Source organism: Micropterus salmoides, unplaced genomic scaffold (assembly GCF_014851395.1).
Source record: "Micropterus salmoides isolate LMB-PRFRI ecotype aquatic unplaced genomic scaffold, ASM1485139v1 Ms_hic_scaffold_2733, whole genome shotgun sequence".
Taxonomy (NCBI): domain Eukaryota; kingdom Metazoa; phylum Chordata; class Actinopteri; order Centrarchiformes; family Centrarchidae; genus Micropterus; species Micropterus salmoides.
In genome coordinates this window covers 1-20659 of record NW_024041966.1, presented here as the reverse complement: position 1 = coordinate 20659, position 20659 = coordinate 1, and the positions used below count along the sequence as shown (strand labels likewise).

Sequence of the window (20659 nt, the reverse complement as noted above, 5' to 3'; positions counted from 1 at the left end):
ATGAGTATTTTTTTGCTTTTCAGTATTTTTTGGGCTCCTCACTACTAAATGGACAAACGTGCTGCAAAGAAAGCTGATTTTCCTCGACTTGAGGGTTTAACCCGGCTGATTGGATCTGAGTGACTCCCGGATGATCAGCGACAGAAACAGGAAGGGTTAGTGAAAGTAAGAGCAATACATATTTCTTTTCGCTGAGGATTTTAAATAAAAATAATAGGAATATTTCGTCTCAATTAATCGACAGAACTATTGTAATCTACTTTAATGGTGCTGATGCGAACTTCAGTAAGGAGTCTCTCCCCTCTTGTGATTGGCTGCACGCCTGTTGCCCGTCGGATAAAAAGCGCAGCAGAGAGGCGGAGGAGATAAAGACGGAGCATCACGGGGCTCATTGCACAAGGGGATGCTGGCTTTTTTGGAGGGAGCAGAGAGCAAAAAGTGGAACCGCACCACCATGACTGGGAAGGAGGGAATTCTGCTTTCAGACAATGAGAATAAACAGAAATCAGCCTCACAAACCAGCGTGAGCCACGGGGGATCCCAGCAGCCGCCTCCGGTCTGGAAGATGGCCCCCACGGTGCACCGGCGCACCGGCTTTGGGATCCAGGAGCTGCTCGGCCTCAACAAGGAGCCGCCGGTGGCCCCGAGGCGGCCGCTGGAGGCTCTGCCGCACAGGGCGCACGTCCTGGCCGCCAGGTCGGCCCTCGGACACGGGGCTCTCGGGGTCGGTATGGGTTTGCTGGGACCAGAGGGAATACACTCGTTTTACAGCCAGCCTGCCTTTCTGGAGGTGCTGTCTGAGGCGCAAAATGTGCACCTGCAGCCGCTGCACAGAGCGGCGCACGTGGACACACAGATGGATGCGCAGCACTCCGCCAGCTCAGGTGAGGCCTGCTAACTCTAACACCCTGCAGGTTTCTGTTGCACAGATGAGATTGTATGTTTCATATTATATCAGCACACACTTTTAGCTCAGGTAGGCCAATGTATTGTGAGCGAGCTAGAATGAGTGGATAGCAGAAATTTCATGCACCGAGAAATAACAGAAGTCAACAAATACAGATGTCAAAGCTTTCGCGCCCTCTGATCGAATAATAATGAGATGAATAATGAAAAGACTAAAACTTAAATTCAAAATAATAAGAATATTTTTCTTCTGAAATGCATCTTTTTAAAGGCTTTTGGGGTTTTTTTAAATGGGGAAAGATGAGGAGGCCTTACAAAAAAAATTCTTAAACTAATTTAGTTTTATTAGTATTTATTTATGATATTTAATATCATTTGGGACAAATCCGCGGGGAAGACTCAATAAGCAGAAATGAACCCTTTACATCAGGAAGGTCGACTTAAGACCAGAATTAGCCAACTATTTTCCACCATCTTTCATGTAGCCTATTATACAATTTAGATAGCCTATTATTATTATTATTATTATTATTATTATTATTATTATTATTATTATTATTATTATTATTATTATTGCTGTTGTCCTCGTATTGGATTAGTTGTTCACTGATGTGTTTCCTCGCAGATTCTGATGACTTGAGTCTCTCCTCCGGTGACCAGAAGTTCTCCAAATCCTCCCTGAGTCAGAGCAAGAAGAGAAAGAAAAGACGACACAGGTAAAAGAAAAACCAAACAAATGGAAAACAAGATTATCGAACTGATATATAATTACATTTACAATTATTATTACATTTATTAATTTACAATTGCATGTTTTACACTGGTGATATTCCGGTGTGACATGTATTAGGCCTTTATAACATCACGATAGGCGACCTTAGTTTGGTGTCATCACTGATTAAAACCTCAAACTAAAAAAATCTATTTTTAATTCCTGCAATAACACGTGTGTGTCTGTCATGTGTGTATGCTCATAATGTGGTTTTTCTCTTAGCCTAAAAGTCCTTATAGAAACAGCTGACATAAAAAACATGGAGAGTTCCTCTGTTTTGTCTTTAAATTATTATTATTATTATTATTATTTTTATTATTTATTTTTTTAATTAAGATTAATAACGAATATTTGTGAGGGAAAAAATCACATGGCCTATTTTGTATTTTGATTTTCTGTTGATTTTATTTCAAATTGACTATATTTTTTTCATATTTCACTCCATTTCAATTTAAATTCAACAAAATTAAAGAAATGTTAAAAAATCAGAAATCCAAATAAGGGTGTTTATTCTCATTTGTTCTCTTTCCTTTTATTTGCAGAACTATTTTCACTTCCTATCAGCTGGAGGAGCTGGAGAAAGCGTTTAATGAAGCTCACTATCCAGACGTATACGCCCGAGAAATGCTCTCCATGAAGACTGAGCTGCCAGAGGACAGAATACAGGTGTGTTAATTGATATCTGCTCAGTATATGCAGAAAGGTAAATATGAATGCTCTGCTATTATCTCAAATCATGGAGATGCTTTAATCATCTTGCTTTAAAGAGGGACAATATGACAAAAAAGTGTGTATTCAGTCAGATAACTCAGATATTTCCTGCAATATAAAGCTTCTTTAACATGAACTCAAAGTTAAAATGACTTGCAATCACAGTAGCAGTAGTAGTAGCAGAAATGAAGCTTATTTCAGAGGGATGAAGATGGATTTTTAAACAAAACAACCCCCATAAAAAAACAGGTAGATCCACTAGTCAGCTGCTCCATCATCATCCTCACAATGGCTTCTGGTTTCACATTAGCAGCTGATTCACCTTCTCAGTGTAATTAGTTAATTGAGGATAACTTATTACCTCTTTCCCTGCGAGAGACGGGCCGCAGCCCTGAAATGAAACGATAACTACATAGAAATTAATTTGCGCAGGTCAATGGTGGAGCAGAGGCCTCTGGCTGCTATGAGCATTTTAATTTCCCGTGATATTTGAGCGCCTGTCTCCCATCGATCGGGCCTGGAAATTAACTTATTTTTCAATCAGCCTCTTTGCCCCTGGGGTCACCTGTCCCTTCACACACACGTGCGAGCGATGACAAACACACTGTCATGCACACTCACACTGCTGCTGTCAAAAAGCATGATTGCTCATCTGAGGCTCATCTTTTTATGAGATGGAGGTTATCATCAGATCTACCTGAATAGCTTTCCTGGCTCAGCTTTGATCGTTTTTAATTCCAGGTCTGCAAAATACACACACACACACACACACACACACACACACACACACACACACACACACACACACACACACACACACACACACACACACACACACACACACCCTTCCCATCCTGCCTCCTCGGCCATCTTAGGATGCTCATTTTTCCCCTGTTTTGCTCATCCATATTCACAAGCTTGCTGAGGCTATTACAAGGTCTGGCTTGGTGGAAATCAATTTAGGCACTTGAAGAGCCAGAAGGAGAGTAATGCATGAGCATGCCCGCACACACACACACACACACAAAATGGGCCGAAGATATTCTATAAGTGAAGCAATGAGGAAAAAATATTAAACATTGAATGTCAGCACTGAATTTTGTGCAGACACTTTCATTTTGAGTCTATAATGGACCTAAAGGAATCTGTGCACAAGCAAACATCCAAATTTGAATCAAAATGGGAAGGAGTCTTCTTCATTTACATTATCTTTTGTTAAAGCCTCTCCTGGGCCACTAAAATAAAATATTCTTATGTTGATCCAGCAGTGACTTTGGATTGTCTCATCATCAAACTAAAAGAAACGAGTAAAAGAAGATTCCCTCCAAACATGTTTTAATATAAAAATACTCTGCTCTGAATAATAATTTGTATCTGATATGTGTATTTACACAAAAAAAGTCCAATTATCTGGTTAAAATCTTAAATCTTAAAATTACATTTACTCCTTCTCTCTTTTAAAAAAATCCAGACTCTATGAATAATCATGCAAAATTTTTACTTCCAAACGCAAGATTGTCTCCTGCTTCACTTAAAAGTACATTTTCAGTGTATGTGCATGGATTTTCAACCCAGTACACACAATTTAACCTGAGATTTAAAGCGATCACAGAGAAACGCTCCCACCTTCAGCAGATGAATGTGAAAACAACCTTTTAGTGTCAAACTCTGCACATACGTCATTCTGCAGTGACGCCCAAACATCCAAGTGAAGCAACTGCACGCAGTGTGGGGGGATTTAAATCGTATTTTGGTCTACTTACAATTAAGAATGTTCATAGATAAATTATAGGCCTGCAGGTTAATGTCACTGTATTGCAAAGCTAATAAACTTAAATAAATCTGACCCTTATCTGACCTTCATCTCTCCAGGTGTGGTTTCAGAACCGCAGGGCCAAGTGGAGGAAGAGGGAAAAGTGTTGGGGTCGCAGCAGCGTGATGGCAGAGTACGGCCTGTACGGGGCCATGGTCCGTCACTCCATCCCGCTGCCGGAGTCTATCCTCAAGTCAGCCAAGGAGGGCATCACGGACTCTTACGCGCCGTGGCTATTAGGTGAGCTGTTGCAGAAGTATGTTTGTTGACATTTCAACTGGGAGAATTACAGATCACAGAGGAGAGTTTGACAAGTCACAGTAGGAAAAGTCACAGGTAATATGTAAATGTAAATGTAAATAATATGACTGTTGAGGGCTGAATTCCATTTAGCTGCTTCAGTATTTTTCTGGTATTTTACATGTTTCTCACTGTCACTGGGACACTTTAATAGAATAGAGCCATAGTTAATGTTATAAGCAACACCTCTGCTGTTCCTTCTCTGACGGACTTATATAAAGTCTATTATGAAATTTATGACCTTTATTGATCTTGATCTCTATTGGCAAAAACAATGATAGAATTGGCATTCTCCTCCTGCCTTTTATTATATGACTGTCTGTAATTTATAATTTGGTAAGCTTGCCTCAGCTTTTGTTTTGTTTCTTAAAATTCCAACACTCTCACAGATATTTTACAGATCATTATGGTCATAATGTAAAAGGTGGCAATAAAAGTCATACATATTACACCTTTAATATCAATAATGAGGCTCATTATTATTATTATTATTATTATTATTATTATTATATTATTATTATTATTATTATTATTATTATTATTAAGTGAAAATCAAGTTTGCAAAGTTATCTCTCTTCTCCATTGCCCCATTCAGACTTTCTTCTGTCTGATACAAATACAATGTGGGGGTTTTCCTGCTCATTCTTGTGTAATTACTGTTAGCCCATATTTTAGTTGCTGTACTGTAGGTCCAAAGAAAACCTGCTTTTGTTGACATAAATGCAATCCTTATTTGTATTAGTTTGTGTCATTGTGTTTGAAAATGGGGATTAAGATGTATTCTGACAACAGGGAGTGGGAGCTAAGCCGGGCTCATGTTGGGAGCCAATAAAAGTGTCAGCATGTCAATAAGAGGTAGCAGTCAATACAGTAATAATCCTACTTAATCAGGACAGATTAGCCTAAATCTCCTCTTGCCTCACGTTAATTGATTAATTTAAATCAATTAGGTGTCTCTAACTGAATAAGAGGTCCTGTCCATCGATCTGTCCCCTTCACTCTCTTTCACACTTCATTTCAATGTCAAACACCTCAACACATAAAAACTGGTGCTACATTATAGATTTGAAATCACCTAAATGCATCAATACGTCATGCTACACCTGTAAACACTAAGACAAGGATGCTTACAAGACAAAAGTGCTCTTGATAAGTGATGTTATCCAACCCTTCTCTGCAAACCCTAAGTGGACTGTCCTTCCCCTTCAGGTATGCACAAGAAGTCAGGTGAAACCTCGCACACCTCTCCTGGAAAGCCCTGCAGCCTGACACCATCACCACCACCAATAACACAGGAGAAACCAGTGGACAAAGTGATGGAGGAAGAGGAGGAGAAACAGACAAAAGACACTAACTCGCCAATTTCTAAGGAGGAACTGAGGGAGAACAGTATTGCTGCACTGCGAGCGAAGGCACAGCAGCACAGCGCGAAGATGCTCGGGACGGTTTCAGACAGGACAAGCAGCCACTTGACGCATAAAGAGGAAACTGGGGACAAGGTGACGGAGCAGGAAACAGCAGAGGTGGAGAAGAGCAACTGAAAAGGGCTGCAGGATACAGACTGATGGCGAAATACCCGCAGAGTGGAGTTTACAAACACGTCAGAGGCACAAGTCTTGTTTCATTGGTTGAGTTGGAGTCACCCATGAGCTTGTTAGACTTCATACTGCAGATTATATATTATAAACCTCTCAGTAACTTCTGCTCTGAGAAAAGGTTCTTCGGCGCCAACATTTTGAGGTTTATTAACTCAACCAATGAGATTATTTCTTCCTCGCTGCCCTTAGAAATATTTGTACAGCCAACTCCAAACTACACTCTTCATGTCACCTTTGGAAGGAGACTTAAAAGGAGGCTTACGCACACAAGTGTTTCCCTAACCTTTACTGAAGATGGAGCTGCGTTAAAAAAAATATATTTATTTTCTTTTAAATAGATTGTTAACCTTTACAGTTCTGTGAAATGGCAGCTACTTTATGCAACAGTGTGGATAAAGATGGTATCTGGAAGCAAGTCTCCTTTCAACAAGCATCTTTAGCACGAAATAGACCACCTGCTCCACAGGTGCTAATAAGGAGTGACCTCTGACCTCACCTCCCTCACTGATTTCAGTTAAAGCACAGCTGGTATAAAGTCCTGTGAAAACGTTACAAGCCTGAATCTTTGTTTTCTTTCATCTGTTGCAACATTTGTGATGTACATACTGAAAATAATGTCCGATAGTTAATGTGTACTATGTGTACAGTTAACATGAATTATCTGTTTCTCTGTATAAATGTATCTGTAGCCTCATTAAAAGTTACTGATATTTAAAGCCGTCTTCCACTCAAAAATTTGTTTTGCTTATTGTCTTCACCTGGATGTTTCTCTGATAAGTTTCTCTTTGTTCACCATAAATCTCACTTTAAGACTTATTTTTATGAGCATGACTTTGTGACATCACAACTAGTTTAGAAACCAGCCTTGAAATCTGGATCTTTAAATGAGGGACAAGAAGTCATTATAGGCTAATTTCCACAATCTTGCAGAAAGAGAAACCTTTCTTTTCTTTTGCAACTTTACTTCCAACAAAAGATAAAGTGTCGGCACATATGTACCGCCCTTTAACGCATCACTGCTCTAGCCTCCTCCTCCTTCCCCTCAGGAGATTCCAAGTTTTTCGCCTCACTTAAAGAGCGGCAGAGCGACTTCCAAAATTGCTTAAACACTGACTCGTCTGAGAAGGAAATGCTTTGCAAACATAACTTCCGCTAACACGCAATACTTTTTCGCTGTCATGATGTGGCTGCCTTACAGATGCACCTCAAAGTACGCAGTTACCGTCTTCAGATCTTATTTCCATGTTTTGAGTCGAAGGAGATGTAACATAACGGCGTTCATGCCCGAGGCTGCGGGCTTTGAAGGCGCGTCGAACCGCTCGGCCCTGCAGGAGTTTTCCGTCTCCAACAGTGAGAGCTTCTGGGCCGCTGTGGCGAACAAGAGACTGAGCTGGATCCGTCCTTTCCACACGGTCCAAGACTGTGATCTGAGCCGAGGCATGATAAAGTGGTTTGAGGGAGGAAAGCTGAATGTGTCCGGTAAGACTGGGTTCCCATTTAATAATAACACGACTAATGATTGGATTTATGGTGATTAATTAAAGTGATAATCGGAGGCATTGATTTTATTTCCTTCTGACAGACACAGTTTCCCATGCTGCTTTTTGAGAAACACTTCTAAATAAAACAAGTCTAGAGACAACAAAGGGATCATCATGCAAACCAGTCTCTTAATCAGCATATCTATTCAAAAAATACCTTAATCACCATGTGACATTTTCTATGAGTGTGTGTATCTGGTTTCTAAATGGGTTGATGCAGTGAACTGCCTGGACCGCCATGTGCACACCTGTCCTGAGAGGGTGGCCCTGATCTGGGAGAGAGATGAACCGGGGTCAGAGGTCAAGGTCACCTACAGGTCAGCAGGTTGGATTTAGTGTGGGTGTGTGTTCCTCCTCCTTTCGTCCCACGTAGTTAAGTTCATTGATATCTCTCTACAGGCAGTTACTGGAGATGACATGTCGCCTGGGCAACCTGTTAAGGCGGCGTGGCGTGAAGAGGGGGGACTGCGTCACCATCTACATGCCTCCTTGTCCTCTGGCTGTGGCGTCCATGTTGGCCTGTGCCCGTATCGGTGCAGCACACAACGTGGTGTTTGCAGGTTTCAGTGCTGAGGCCCTCGCAGAGCGAATCAGAGACGGTGAGATGGTGTGACTCACCTGCTGATGCCGTCTGACTGAGATGACATATTTAAGTGACTGGGCATAAAACTGTAAACAGGACACATTTTAAAGCTGCACTGATCAATATTATTTTATTTTGACAGTAGATCAAATCATTATCTGTAATGTGCAAGTGGTTGCTTGCAGTGACAAATGCACAGAGAAGTATCACCCGACCCTGCAGCTCCGATCTGCTACGAAACATTTTAGCCGCTTTCATCTCGTTGTCTTGGTTTTAAAGCTGCAACTTTACTGTTTGGTTCAGTCTCACTGTTCTTATTAACCTTGTTTCCAGCCACAGCAGGCAGCGGTTTTCAATGATAAAGCCCTGATAAACCCACTGCACACTACCTGACCAGCGTCAAACGACAGCCTAACAAAGTTAATGAGTAGCAGAGAGCCAAGTTTTTTGGGGGGAGGGAGTTGGTGGAGACCAAAACCAGAGCTAAAAGGAGAGTGAATTTGGACTTACATTTACCGTGTAGACACAAACACCACTCTAAATGAAAGCTAATGTTGCTGTGTCTGCTGGATGTGGAAATTGATAATTGTTTGCTAATATTTGAATCATAACTATTTTAAAGGATGATTATAAGGTTGCTGATCTTTCTGCTTCCCCCAAGTGGCCAATAATCAATTAATGCTGTGTTCATTTCTAAATGAGTTGGTCAGCAGGACATACTGTTGCCTGAGTGAAGTATCTGATTTCCTGGATCAAAAGATTATGATTGCCTCCTCACTCTTCACCTTGTTCCTTGACAGAAACTATTCTTGGGCCCTTCTCCTTATAAAGTTCAGTGTGTGTTCAGCGATATAATCTCTGTCCTTAGCCACAGTTTCACAATATTTGGGTACTAAGTTTGAAACTGAATCGAAATGCAAGAGGTAAAAGTGACCACAACAGTCAATTAAAAAAATAATCCACCTCAGCAGTCTGATTTCTTGAACATCCTGTTTTCAGCCCAGTGTAGCACCGTCATCACGGTAAACCAGGGCGTCAGAGGGGGTAAGGTCTCCGAGCTGAAGAAGACAGTGGATACAGCCGTTCAGAGCTGCCCGACAGTACAGCAGGTGTTCGTTGCCATGAGAACAGAGAATCCGCTCGCCATGACAGCCAAGGACGTTGCCATGGAAGAGGTAAGAGTGTAAGCCAATCAGAAATGAATTAAGAGCAGCTGCACTTTGTCACTTTTCCCTGAATTAGTAAAGAGTTGTTTTAAATGTTGATTTAGCAGAAATACAGTTTATCTTAATAAATTACTTAATAAATAAATCAGTTAAGCAAAATTGTTCATTTTGATCAACTAACGGATTAATCAATAACATTTTTTGAGATTAAAAGTTTGAGATGTTGGAAACAGCAGCTAACAGAACAGTGTCACACCTAGGTCCATTAGTAGCTGTTCTGGAGCTTCCTCAGCAGAAGAAAAATGGAAATTTGAACGTCTAAGCTACACTTCCCTGAGGAAGATCCTGTGATTCGATAGAAAGCTCCAGAACAGCTACTAAATGGACTAACCTTAATTCTTATGCCTTTGTTACTTCTATATTTTTAGTTTCTTATCCTTGCATCATAAAAAGTTACATTGTACATGTTGCACACCATACATCATGTTTCAACCAGAAAAAGTTCATAGAATAAAGTTTGTTCTGTTGTGGCTCCATTACTGAATGTGATTTTTAACAAATGAAAACTAAAAATTCACTTTGCCGTGCAGGAGATGCTGAAGGAGGACACAGTGTGCGAGCCAGCTGCCATGGACAGTGAGGACGTCTTGTTCCTGCTTTATACATCCGGCAGCACGGGGAAGCCCAAAGGACTCGTCCACACTCAGGCTGGATACCTGCTGTATGCTGCACTCACTCACAGGGTAACACCAAGCTCGACCTGTGGAGTCTTGTTCTTATTTTTTAAATCACGCAATGCATAGTCACAGCAGATTCACAAACATTGTACTCTAGTTTTAGCATGGTGTATCCACGTCATATAGTGAACTCAAGGTATATTATTAACCAAACTTCCACCTTAAATAGTATTATACTTCAAAACATAAAAAGGAAACGAAACACCCAATCTTCTCTTTTTATCCAATCATCCCATCAATCTTCCCTCTCATCACAGTACGTCTTCAGCTACCATGACGGAGATGTGTTCGGCTGTGTGGCAGATATTGGTTGGATAACAGGACACAGTTACAGTGTCTATGGGCCCCTGGCCAACGGGGGAACCACTGTCCTGTTTGAGAGCACTCCCATTTACCCTGACCCAGGTATGAATGTCAGCACTGTATCAGACTGGTCGACAAATTTCTAATAAAAATAAAACTCATCTTATATTACAAAAAAAACTAAATACCTTTAGTTGAAAAAGTAAACCCTCTAATTTGTCATATACTCACTAGTTTTCATTGTATGATTTTAATAACATTTTTAGTGTCATGTTGAAATAAAATTTAATGTGCTGTGTAAAGTGTGTTGGCACACACCTTCCAAGTATTCCTGTCCTTTGCCAAGAGCTCTGCGTGCTTGTGTCTTTGTCTATGAATAACTGTTTACAGTTGAACTTGGCCTTACCTTCCACAGTCCTAATATTAGGACTTCTATATACTCAGGAGTCAGGACACACTCATCATGTGTGTCATCAGCACACACACCTTGTTACTGTCAAGATGAAACTGTCCTCATCACCACTGGGCAGAATGAAAAGCCCTCTGGTGTTAGTCGTAACTTCTCAGGTGACGGCTTCTGTCTAATTTCTGTTCTGATTTTGAGTTTTCCATATCATCTTAGTACATAGTAGTGCATCCCTTTGGACCATGCTAACACAGACGTGTTTTGTTGTTCACAGGAAGGTACTGGGAGATGGTTCAGAGACTTAAGATAAACCAGTTTTACGGGGCTCCCACAGCGATACGCCTGCTGCTCAAGTACGGAGACCAGTGGGTGCACAAATACGACCGCTCCACCCTCAAAACTCTTGGCTCTGGTACGCAAAAACATGCTACTACTTAGAAATACCATTATTTGCTCAATAGCTCTCCATTAAAAGGAAGATTTAGGTTTCTGCAAGATGGTTTTCATTTGTATTGTAACACAAGCAATCAGAAAAACAGCTTTTGAAAGCAATTGAAATGGACATATCTGGCTAATTTGTTTTTTATAATTGAGTAAAGATGGATATTGATGATCAAAATTTTCCAATAATTGGCCAACAGAATTGAATTGATTGATTTTCATTTGAAAATGACAAATTCTTAAACAAAACTGATGCAAGCTATAAACTGAATAATTTCAGTGCAGCATCGCTCAAAGTGCATTGTCTTGTCTTAGTTTTCCAGCTTGTGCAAATGTAAGACTGTTGTATAATTACATCTCCCTCACTATCACAGAGGTAGTCTGACTTTGTGGTGACTACGTTTGTTTAGCATATCATTTCCCTTTTTACTTTGATGCGTTAGCATGCACTTTATTTACCCAAGTCAACCAGCTGGCACTTGTCCACATCAAATACAGTATGTACACACACACACACACACACACACACACACACACGTAACACACATGTAACACACGTGTCATGTAATGGAAAGTTACTGTATACATTCCTTTCCTCTAAGCACACACACATGTTGCAGACTTAAAATATATTAAAAGTCAAGCAGGGCCGGTATGTCAGTGTGCCTCAATGTTCCAGTGTCCACGGCTAAGTCCAGCATGCCAGGAGATCAACCTCACACACACAGAGATGGACAACTGCTCCCCTGAAAGATGAAGCAAATGGGTTAAAAGACAAACATTAACATAAAGAATGGAAGTCCTCGTCCTAACAAACACAGATTCCTTTTACATTTTACAGAAACACTTTTTTTCTTGGTTTTTTCAAAACCTAAACAAAATATGGATTGGTCTAAAACAAAGTACACAAACAGCACGTGGCAACAGTATATGATTATACGGTGCTTGTCTGTGTGCAGTGGGTGAGCCCATCAACACTGAAGCGTGGGAGTGGTACCACAGAGTGGTTGGGGAAGGACGCTGCCCTGTGGTGGACACCTGGTGGCAAACAGGTAACTGTGAATACACCTGAAATTGTGGAATTAATTAGCTACTGGAAACAAAATGAAACAAGACTAATGCTGCATCTCAATTTGGATGCTTCCCTTAGTACACTTCCATGTAGTACACCATGTACACTATGTACTTACTTGAGTAGTGTGTGAATGTAGACTGGGTATTGTCTCAGATCGAACACTGCTGTTTTGCACTTACCCGAAATGACGATAGCAACATTTGACCACTTCTTATTAATGGTGAACTCCAACTGAACAGAGCATCACCACAAAAGATACTGATGGCTTCTATCTGTTAACAGTCCATTATAAGTTGTTGAGATATTTTAGTCTGGCTCAAAGTGGTGGACCAACCTACATCCCCAGAGCCTAAAAACAAGTCATCACAAAAATGACCAACCAACCAATTTGATTGGATTTTCATGTTGGATTATAGAAAAATTTAGGGGCGGTAGAGAAAGTTGTTTGTTAACAGCAGTGCTGAAACAATTAGCTGATCAAATTAATTATTCCACATGAATCACTTATAATTCTTGTTATCAGTTGGGTGATTTGTCAAGCATCCCAGTCATTTGAGAAGCTGTAAGCGGCAAACGATAACGGCTGGAGACTATTTTGGCATTGGGGTGTTTAATGCTTAAGGCTGAACTTTTACTTTGTTATCAGACTGCAGGTTGCATGGTTCAAACTAGCCATTGCTGCTGCCAGCTGCCTGTTCTGCTGTTGGAAGAACTGGATAAGTTCTTCATCCCACACTGTACATGCATTGTGTCTGTGATTACTATCGTACATTTTGCCTGTTTTTTGTGTTATAACTCTGTGTGCTCTAACTTTCTTGTGATATGTCGTCACCAATTAATTTGAACACAGACGCCCCCGGTACCGGGGCAGCACGCAATTGTCAAAACCACTGACTTACTTTTGTCTTATATGCCATTTAAGTCCAAGAATCAGCGGATTTGTTGCTCAGAGTATCGGCGGGCGCCTGGGACCTGTGCCTGCCTTCTTCTTGCCTTTTTTTCAGAGCATGTGGCGCTTTCTCACACACGGTATTTTTTGCCATTTGTTGGGCGACCTGTAGGAGCTACATACACATCCAGGGTATCAAATGAATGTTCTGCTCAAGCAGGATCGATTGATGCCCCCCACCACCACCACGTGGGATGTACCGTTCTCAAGCTACAGACCTGTAAAGCATGGGCGTGCTTTTGGTGACAGGAATGTTGATGAATATTCACTGTTTTTATCAATATTTCAACGTTATGTTATTTGGAATGTGGTTGTATGGACATAGTAATAATAGTGTTTTAAAGATAACTAAAAGATAAATAAAAGTCAACATTTAAACAGTAAATATTGCCAAAATATGAACATTCGCCTGGTATATTTTGAAAATATTGTATGATAACTGTTGTATTTTAGTTTATTTTCATCATATTTACAGTAACCAGGCGTCTTTCCTGGAAAAGGGCTGTTTTTTTCCAACAGGTTAACCAAATCTAATTTATTGTATTCACATAGAACTTGCTTTTGTCTCTCATGCTGTGACTCTTATAGTAGCATTTTTCATCACTTTTTGACAGGATCACAATCCCTCCACAAAAGGCCCTTAAGTTCATAAACTTTCTGTCAAATGCAGCCACGTCTGCAGGCACAAAACAGCCTATCAGTTGGCCTTAAAGGGGAGAGCAGTCTGCTCCGCCCTTCCAACAATAATAGTATTACATAACATCGGGACTGTGGTCAAGTGTGCGCACACACAACATTACAGTACGTGGGGGGAGGAGACACACACACACACACACACACAAATATAAAGTGAGGGGGTGTTTCTATCCCCTCTGGACTCCAGAATCAAACCAGATGTTTTCCTCTCAGAATTAAACATCTGGTTTCAGGAGCAGCACACCAGAACCAGAAGCATGAAGTAAACAGTCAACCTTTTTTTACTTGATATTGAACAATTGTAACAGTCAACATTGACACCATTGCCATACAGACTAATATGACTAATAACACGCGGCAATAATTTAATCCCATCTTCACTGTTTTGTTTGTCAAAACTCTCACATAAGCCAGTTGAAGATGTTATGATCGTAGCAGCCAAAAGAGCCATGTCACAAAATGGATCACGGTCGTCTGGAGAGACTCCGCTCAGCCTATGCTCTTCCCACTTTCAGTTGAGTCTCTATAGTACAGTTTGTACCCCGACCTGCTTGGAAACCTACAGAAAATGTTAATTTGTTCTTTAGTTTGTTTCCATTTTGAGCACAGAGAAATAAAAAATAGAATTGTTTGTTAAAAAAAAATAGGGCTTGTAAAACTGTGACAGTATAATTACAGTATTTGCACTGGGACACAACAGACTTGTCAAATTTGTCCTTCACACTTAGTATAACCTGTGATGTCACTGCAAAATAACTACATAATAATAAGTAGCTTATGATGGGACATAATGACAACATGTTAGAAATCAGCAGATTTCACTAATCGCAAAATCACTTTCGCGATGAACTGATGACTGACACTGTGTTTCATCCTCAGTCCCTTCAAATTAGATTGAGTAATGACCAAATGGAGGAAAAGCTGCATTAATTACCTTACAAATGGCAAAAATCTATAATTAATTGACAATAATTAAACATCAGAGCATCATGAGCTTGAGAATTACAGACACAGATATGACCCAAATACCCCACTTCAGTAAAAAGGATTATATTTTTGTTATTTTCCTGGACCAGTGTTTCCAATTAGGACTAAGTGGCATTATTCATAAATGCCATTTGGTTGATCTGAGAGCAAGTAGCCTGTTTAGAGAGAAAATTTTATTTTGATCTGCTGTTGGCATACGGCCTCCATTGGATCATACAGGACGCAGAGGGCAAGAAGATACAGGAGGTGCTTTGTGGAATTTTAAGGCAGAAGAAAAAAACATAGTATATTTATAAGTATCCACAGGTTTAAATTACTAGTTTGGTATTTTGGGCAATATGCTCATTTGATTTCTTGCGAAGAGCTAGAGGTGAAGATTGATACCACTCTCACGTCTGTATGCTAAACATGAAGCTACAGCCAGCAGCTTGTTAGCTTAGCTTAGCTAGCATAGCAAGTGAAAACAGGGGGAAACATCTAGTGTGGCTCTACTGAGGCTCAACTGGAGAATGTTGGGTAATTTCTTTGCGTGTGTGTGTGTGGGGGGGGGGGGGGGTGTTGTAGCCCAGAAGTCTCACGGTTACAGTTGATCTGAGCAGGATGCCAGTTGCTAATGCTATTGTGGGATCATCTGTTGTGTCCTACTTTAAAACGGGTCCCCTCTGCTGTGAACCAACACTACCAGGCGGATTACGAGGGTCTCTGAGGTCCAGGCTAACCTAATTTAATTTAATGTGCTTAGTATGGCTGTAATTCCACAATCTACATCTGTAGCAATGAGAAGGGCTTATATTAGGTTTACAGTGTTAGCCAGCTCTGTCATGTATTTATATTATTATTTTCCTACTTGCTTCTCTGTCCCTTTCATTTTAATCAAATATTGATTTGCAATTATGTTTTTGTGTTAAGGTTAATTATTTGGCTTTCTGGTAAGCGTTGCACTATATTAATCTGGTCTTGACCAGTCTGTGTAGAAGTGTGTGAAGGTTCATCTATTCTCAGTCTTTTACATTCATGAGACATTTTTAATTCAACATCTTTTGTAAAAGCACATCACTTTGTCTATTATATTATGAGACTTTGTCTTAAGTCTCATAATATTATATAGTCTTATTATCAAAACACAACAATAAACAGGTTCACACTCGATGATAAACTCACCTTTGAGCCTTGAAACTATTCTTTCTTTTGCCCTTGTGAGCTGGTTTGAGTCCCTCACTCTTAAAAACCAAAACAGGCTGCAATATAGTTAAGGTGTGTGGCAAAATTTCCCACAATCCTCTGACTAACCTAAATTCTGTAAATGAGACAAGGACCCTCAAGAAGGCACAATCAGTCCTGTCTGACCCAAGTCACCCCCTGAACAGCTGCTTCATTTTGTTGCCATCTGGCCGCAGATTCAGTCTGCCTAAATGCAGGACAGACAGACACAAAAACTCTTTTGTCCCTGCTGCTATAGGCTTTTTTAATAATTCAGTGTGAGATGTGGACTTCTGTGTAGTATGTAGTTTCTTACTGATGTTGGCTTGTTTTGTATAACCTATGTGTTATTTATGTTACATACTGCTGCACAACGAATTGCCCCCCAGGGATAATAAAGACTCCTTGAACCTTCTTTTCTAGAGATCATATTCCAGGACTTTTCCAGAGATGATCTAGCTGGTATGAAAGACAGGGAACACGTTATACACTAATATGTTTCTCTATGCCGAAGTCTATGGCTACAACTTATCTATGAAATCATCTATTACATAGAAATGACATGATATTGCCTTTTTTAATGCTATGTTATAATATTATTTTTACAGTATAGCCTAGTATTTTTTTTTGTTTTGTTTTGTGTGCTTTTCTTATTAATCATATTTTAACCACTGCTGCCTGAACACCAATGACTGAAGTCTCAACACAAATAAAAGCCTACAATGTTGCCTACTAACAAACTAACTCTCTTGAACTTTAGTTTTCTAAAATCACTGTGGTCCTTTGTCCAGTTGCAGTGTCACAAAAAGTGCTGTTAGCCATTATTTTGCTGGAGTTTGATGCACACACAGCTGGGCTACAATTCATTGTATTGACCCTGGCTTCCTCTTCATTCTTATCCAACTTTCTCAGCAATACACACATTTGAAACCATTGCTCCAAGCCAGAGTTGAAACACAAAATTTAAACTGTTAACCAATTAATATAATTCAACTGTTTAAAACAAGTTGAGAAGAAAACGTTAATCTATAAGCCTAATAAAAACTACCGCAGTTACCAGCTAGCAGTGACTAATATTTACCTTTAGAGGATAATGCAATTTACATTGTAGGACATTTAACTTTTTCTTTCATTTTCCAGGTGTTTTCCATGGCTGGAAAATAAGTCCACTGTTTTCCAGGTTTTCAAGGGCGAGTGGGAACCCTGATAAAAATATAGGCCACCAGCTTTATAATCTGCCTTGTTTCACTCTGTGTTCTCAGAGACAGGTGGCATCTGCATCAGCCCAAGGCCATCAGACCCTGACGCAGAGATTGTCCCAGGAATGGCTATGAGACCTTTCTTTGGCATTAAGCCCGAGCTCATGGACCCTGAGGTGTGGCGCTCATCACTGTGTGACTGTGTGTGTGTGTGTGTGTGGCGTGCCATCCCTGCAAATGTTGGATGGCTGGGAACAGCCCGGAGGAAGGGTCAGATTAGGATTAGTCACCAGCTGTGTCACTTTTGATACCTTTGATACCCACCCTGGTCCCACCCGTCAGTCCCGCTCTGTGCGTGCCAGAGTCCCCATTAATAATCTGTCATAACACTTTGTGGCAACTGCAGTTGCACAGATTGCACAGACAGTTGGAGTGGTGTCTCTGATCTGATCTCTCTTCCTCCCACTAAACAAAACACACACAGACGCTTACATACAGCATTTTGAGAGGACGATATCCACAAGGCTTAATGTGGCGCTCTAATTGTGAGTATAGGTATGTAGGTGTATCAGTGTAGTTGTTGGACCAATCACCAGTGTCACTGCCTATACAATGTTGCAAGTAACAAGACAAAATACATCACATGGCACAATTTTTGCACTTACAACATTATTACTCAGTTATTATTTTGTCCTTGTTTCTTGCATTAACAGTTATCACTGTTTTATATTTTCTTCAGGGAAAAGTGCTGACTTCCAACCACACATCCGGAGCTCTGTGTATAGCTCAGCCTTGGCCTGGTATGGCCCGAACCATTCATAACAACCACCAGAGATTCATTGAGACCTACTGTCAGCCTTATCCTGGTACAGTACGATGTGTTCCTAACCGTCTGTCTTTATGGTGTTTCTCAACTCATTTGTTGTTTTTGGCGAGCACCTTATGGAAATTCAACTGTCACTTTCTTGTTTTGTAAGGTCTCTAAATCTTTGTGCCAAAAGGTTACTTCTTTACTGGTGATGGCGCCTATCGCTCTAAGGAGGGGTATTACCAGATCACCGGCCGCCTTGATGATGTCATCAACGTGAGCGGTCACAGGATTGGGACAGCAGAGATAGAGGATGTAGTCGTAAGGCCAATCAATGATTGACAAATAATTTTCATTCTCATGTAACGGCAACATGCTAATGTTTGTCTAGAAGATTGTACTAACTTTAGCTTATAAGCATGCTATGAAAGCATTATTCTCTTGCAGGAACTTGCTCAAACTTGAATATATGTGGGACAAGTGGGAAATTTGGACTTCTTGGTTACACTATATGAAAGTCATGTTATCAACAACATAATTTTCTGAGGACCATTAATATCTGCGTTAGTGCCTGGGAATCCTCCTAGTGTTTATCAAGGTATTTTACTCTGGCCCAAAGTGTGACTGACAGCATTAGCATACCTGAATCCATGTTTTTTTTCATGGTTGATAACATGACAAATATGTCAAGTTTTATATGAAAGCGATTAAAAAATTTATAGCATTAAAATCATTAACAAAACTATATACACAAGTAATAAGGAAAGTCATTTCAGTTTCATTAAAAGTGCCTTTTTAGGTCCTTTCACCATTTTCCAAAGCTCAAGCCAATCAAGTCAATATTTTCCCATCGGTACAGACGGTTCTGATTGTGATTTCTGTAACAGAATCACTGCTCTGCAGTGGCCGAGTCTGCTGTCATAGGATACTCTCATAACATCAAAGGACAAGGTGAGCAAGAAATATTTTTTTTCTGCGTAAATCAGTCAGAAAATGTGATTCCAACATAATGTAGTTCACAGGGGTAGATACAGTGCCTTGCGAAAGTATTCGGCCCCCTTGAACTTTTTGACCTTTTGCCACATTTCAGGCTTCAAACATAAAGATATAAAACTGTAATTTTTTGTGAAGAATCAACAACAGTGGGCATAATTATGAAGTGGAACGAAATTTATTGGATATTTCAAACCTTTTTAACAAATAAAAAACTGAAAAATTGGGCGTGCAAAATTATTCAGCCCCTTTACTTTCAGTGCAGCAAACTCTCTCCAGAAGTTCAGTGAGGATCTCTGAATGATCCAATGTTGACCTAAATGACTAATGATGATAAATAGAATCCACCTGTGTGAAATCAAGTCTCTGTATAAATGCACCTGCTCTGTGAAAGTCTCAGAGGTCCGTTTAAAGTGAAGACAAGGAACACCAGGCAGGTCCGAGATACTGTTGTGGAGACGTTGAAAGCCGGATTTGGATACAAAAAGATTTCCCAAGCTTTAAACATCCCAAGGAGCACTGTGCAAGCGATAATATTGAAATGGAAGGAGTATCAGACCACTGCAAATCTACGAAGACCCGGCCATCCCTCTAAACTTTCAGCTCATACAAGGAGAAGACTGATCAGAGATGCAGCCAAGAGGCCCATGATCACTCTGGATGAACTGCAGAGATCTACAGCTGAGGTGGAGACTCTGTCCATAGGACAACAATCAGTCATATACTGCACAAATCTGGCCTTTATGGAAGAGTGGCAAGAAGAAAGCCATTTCTTAAAGATATCCATAAAAAGTCTCGTTTAAAGTTTGCCACAAGCCACCTGGGAGACACACCAAACATGTGGAAGAAGGTGCTCTGGTCACATGAAACCAAAATCGAACTTTTTGACAACAATGCAACAACAATGTTTGGCGTAAAAACAACACCGCTCATCACCCTGAACACACCATCCCCACTGTCAAACATGGTGGTGGCAGCATCATGGTTTGGGCTGCTTTTCTTCAGCAGGGACAGGGAATATGGTTAAAATTGATGGGAAATGGATGGAGCCAAATACAGGACCATTCTGGAAGAAAACCTGATGGAGTCTGCAAAGACCTGAGACTGGGACGGAGATTTGTCTTCCAACAAAACAATACAATCTACACTGGAAGGGTTCACAAATAAACATATTTGAAGCCTGAAATGTGGCAAAAGGTTGAAAAGTTCAAGGGGGCCGAATACTTTCGCAAGGCCTGTAAAAATGTGATCGCAATGTTAGTTAAGAATGTCCATCATAGTATTGTCTCTGTGTGTTGTCAGGTGTATGCCTTTGTGGTAATAAAAAAGGGTGTGGACGTCCAAGAGGCAGACCTGTCCCAGCTAAATGACATGGTATCTAAAAAGATCGCCAAGTACGCCTGTCCAGACTGCATCCAGGTACTCTGTCTCACTGACTTTCTACTACTTTTGACTTGTTTGTCACTTGGTCATGT

The 20659-nt window shown here is 40.4% G+C and overlaps 2 protein-coding genes across 2 annotated transcripts; both read left to right on the top strand.

Annotated features, from left to right (window-relative positions):
- The first annotated feature begins 251 nt into the window (after window positions 1-251).
- Window positions 252-7117, top strand: LOC119881839 (visual system homeobox 2-like). The gene is made up of 5 exons (XM_038691943.1): window positions 252-884; window positions 1532-1622; window positions 2221-2344; window positions 4262-4442; window positions 5712-7117. The coding sequence occupies exons 1-5, from the start codon at window positions 404-406 to the stop codon at window positions 6041-6043; spliced, it is 1209 nt and encodes a 402-aa protein (XP_038547871.1). The 5' UTR covers window positions 252-403; the 3' UTR covers window positions 6044-7117.
- A 49-nt stretch (window positions 7118-7166) lies between these two features.
- LOC119881838 (acetyl-coenzyme A synthetase 2-like, mitochondrial) lies at window positions 7167-20603 on the top strand (the record flags this gene model as incomplete). Its single annotated transcript, XM_038691942.1, has 14 exons — window positions 7167-7579; window positions 7862-7958; window positions 8041-8240; window positions 9224-9399; window positions 9981-10133; window positions 10385-10532; window positions 10875-10997; window positions 11111-11248; window positions 12237-12329; window positions 17447-17559; window positions 18123-18249; window positions 18385-18512; window positions 19079-19144; window positions 20487-20603. Coding segments are annotated over exons 1-14 (1980 nt in total), but the record flags the coding sequence as incomplete, so codon positions are not given.
- Window positions 20604-20659: the final 56 nt, after the last annotated feature.

Coding starts and splice junctions, on each gene's coding strand:
- LOC119881839 (XM_038691943.1), top strand. CDS start 404: ATGCTGGCTTTTTTGGAGGGAGCAGAGAGCAAAAAGTGGAACCGCACC. Junction 885..1,531: donor GCAGCACTCCGCCAGCTCAG/GTGAGGCCTGCT, acceptor GTTTCCTCGCAG/ATTCTGATGACTTGAGTCTC. Junction 2,345..4,261: donor TGCCAGAGGACAGAATACAG/GTGTGTTAATTG, acceptor TCATCTCTCCAG/GTGTGGTTTCAGAACCGCAG.